The sequence below is a fragment of the Corvus brachyrhynchos genome, unplaced genomic scaffold, assembly GCF_000691975.1.
Source record: "Corvus brachyrhynchos isolate BGI_N302 unplaced genomic scaffold, ASM69197v1 scaffold101, whole genome shotgun sequence".
NCBI classification, from domain to species: Eukaryota; Metazoa; Chordata; class Aves; order Passeriformes; family Corvidae; genus Corvus; species Corvus brachyrhynchos.
The window spans coordinates 10,133,897-10,135,523 of record NW_008237239.1 but is presented as its reverse complement, the minus strand read 5'-3'; the positions used below and the strand labels follow the sequence as shown (position 1 = coordinate 10,135,523).

Here is a 1,627-nt window from a genome sequence, read left to right as displayed (position 1 = left end):
CCTCCCGGAGCGGCGCGGAGGGCCGGCTGCACGCGGGGAGCTGCGGCCTCCCGTGAGCCCTGGGGCCGATGGGGAAGCCCGCGGCGTGCGCTCGGCCCCGGGCCTCGTTGGCGGGGGCTGTCCTGTAAAGCCGGTGGCGAGCTCCGGGTGTTCCCGCTTTGTGTGGCAGTGGTGACATCACCAGTGCGCACTGGGGTTGGATGTGTGACGGCTCTTGCTCGTCCTGTGCCAGACGGGTACTCTGTATTAATGTGTGTTAACTTGTAGTCCTTGTGCTGCTGGTGAGGTTTGGAACAGGCTAATCTGCCTACTCAACACTAGCAGAGGCAGTGGCTACCTGTAAGAGACTAGAACTCTCTCTAATCGCCTTCTAGTAGTTTCCAAGTTCCTCTCCAGCAAAGCTCTAGCAAAAAACGGGGCTCAAAAGAGACGGCTCCTGCCTTTCGTCCCTGTTGTTACACGAGGATGACAGAATAAAGGTAGCTCAAATTCTTTAGGGGCAAAATGTATTTCTAGCTCCCTAGCTGAAACAGATGAATCCTTTCATCAGGAGTGTTTCAGAATATGTTTCCCCCGTGTGGAAAAGTTCATCCAGAACTCTGAAGGTTTGGCAAAGTAACAAGGAAGGAAGATTTTTGAATGGAACCAGTTTTGAGTAACTGTAAGAGCTGGTGCTTCCAGGCTCACTTATCACTGGTTGTTCTGCCCTGGGACTCCCTGCCACTCTTTTGCACCTGAAAAGGGATTATCAGGGGTTTTTTTGATTGTACAATATTAGTGGATTTTACTAGTTTACAGTTTTAGGTAGTGTTTCCAAGATTAGGGAAGAAGCATTTCAAAATAAGTATGTTCTATTTTTCTTGTTGTGGTGGGAGGGCAACAAATAATTATGCCTTTTGTTGAATTTATCTAGGAGGGCGAGATCTCTTGTATTGAGAAGGTATTTTTTTCTCTTATAATTTCTTACAGTTTTTCTGGCCTTCTACAGCTGTTGCAATGTGCAATGCAGCTATTTCTGTGTACATCAGTTCCTTGCCTTTCAAAGCAAAACTTCAGGGAAAAGACAATGCTTTAATGTGAATGAGGAAACATGAGAGATGAAAATCAGTTGTATTTAAGCTTATTCTGCAGTCTTCCTTCCCCCCCCCTCTATCCTCATGGCTTTACTGGTTTACTGTTTCCCTGGGATGGTGGGTGACACTTTGCTTTAGGTAGCACAGAACTCCTCAGGCTCCCTAAATCTCATCTTAGGAACTGATTGCAGGGCCAGGGAAGTGTCTTACCAGATATGCTTGCTTCCCCAGGTGTCCAGCAGTGGCCTTCGAAGGCTTGGATTTTTTTTACTTGAGACTCGTTTTGTGATGGAGACAGTGTTGAAGTCTCCCTGTGATGAACAGCACCCTCAGCAGGCTGAAGACTTCCACGGAAATCTTGAGCAGAACAGCAAGCTTTCAGGTATGTGCTGAAATAGAGATTGTTCACATTATGTTTTGTTGCTGACATGCTGCTTCATCACTTAGGGAAACTTCAGTATCGATTATAAGTCTGTCTATATATGATCCTGTTGTATAAAGAATTAATGAAATGAAAACATTTCAGGTGGCTCTTGATTTAAGTTTATTCCTGC

The 1,627-nt window shown here is 46.2% G+C and overlaps 1 protein-coding gene and 1 long non-coding RNA gene across 2 annotated transcripts in view; one reads left to right on the top strand and one right to left on the bottom strand.

Annotated features, from left to right (window-relative positions):
- The first annotated feature begins 49 nt into the window (after window positions 1-49).
- Window positions 50-1,627, top strand: part of CDC7 (cell division cycle 7) — a 16,661-nt gene continuing 15,083 nt past the window's right edge. The window contains exons 1-2 of the mRNA XM_008630280.2: window positions 50-479; window positions 1,305-1,455. Of these exons, the coding sequence (XP_008628502.1) occupies window positions 1,362-1,455 (94 nt within the window). The 5' untranslated portion in view covers window positions 50-479; window positions 1,305-1,361. The remainder of the gene's footprint in view (window positions 480-1,304; window positions 1,456-1,627) is intronic.
- The window catches only part of LOC108445589, a 6,845-nt gene continuing 6,598 nt past the window's right edge, over window positions 1,381-1,627 (bottom strand). The window contains exon 4 of the long non-coding RNA XR_001860514.1: window positions 1,381-1,462. This is a non-coding gene — a long non-coding RNA (uncharacterized LOC108445589). The remainder of the gene's footprint in view (window positions 1,463-1,627) is intronic.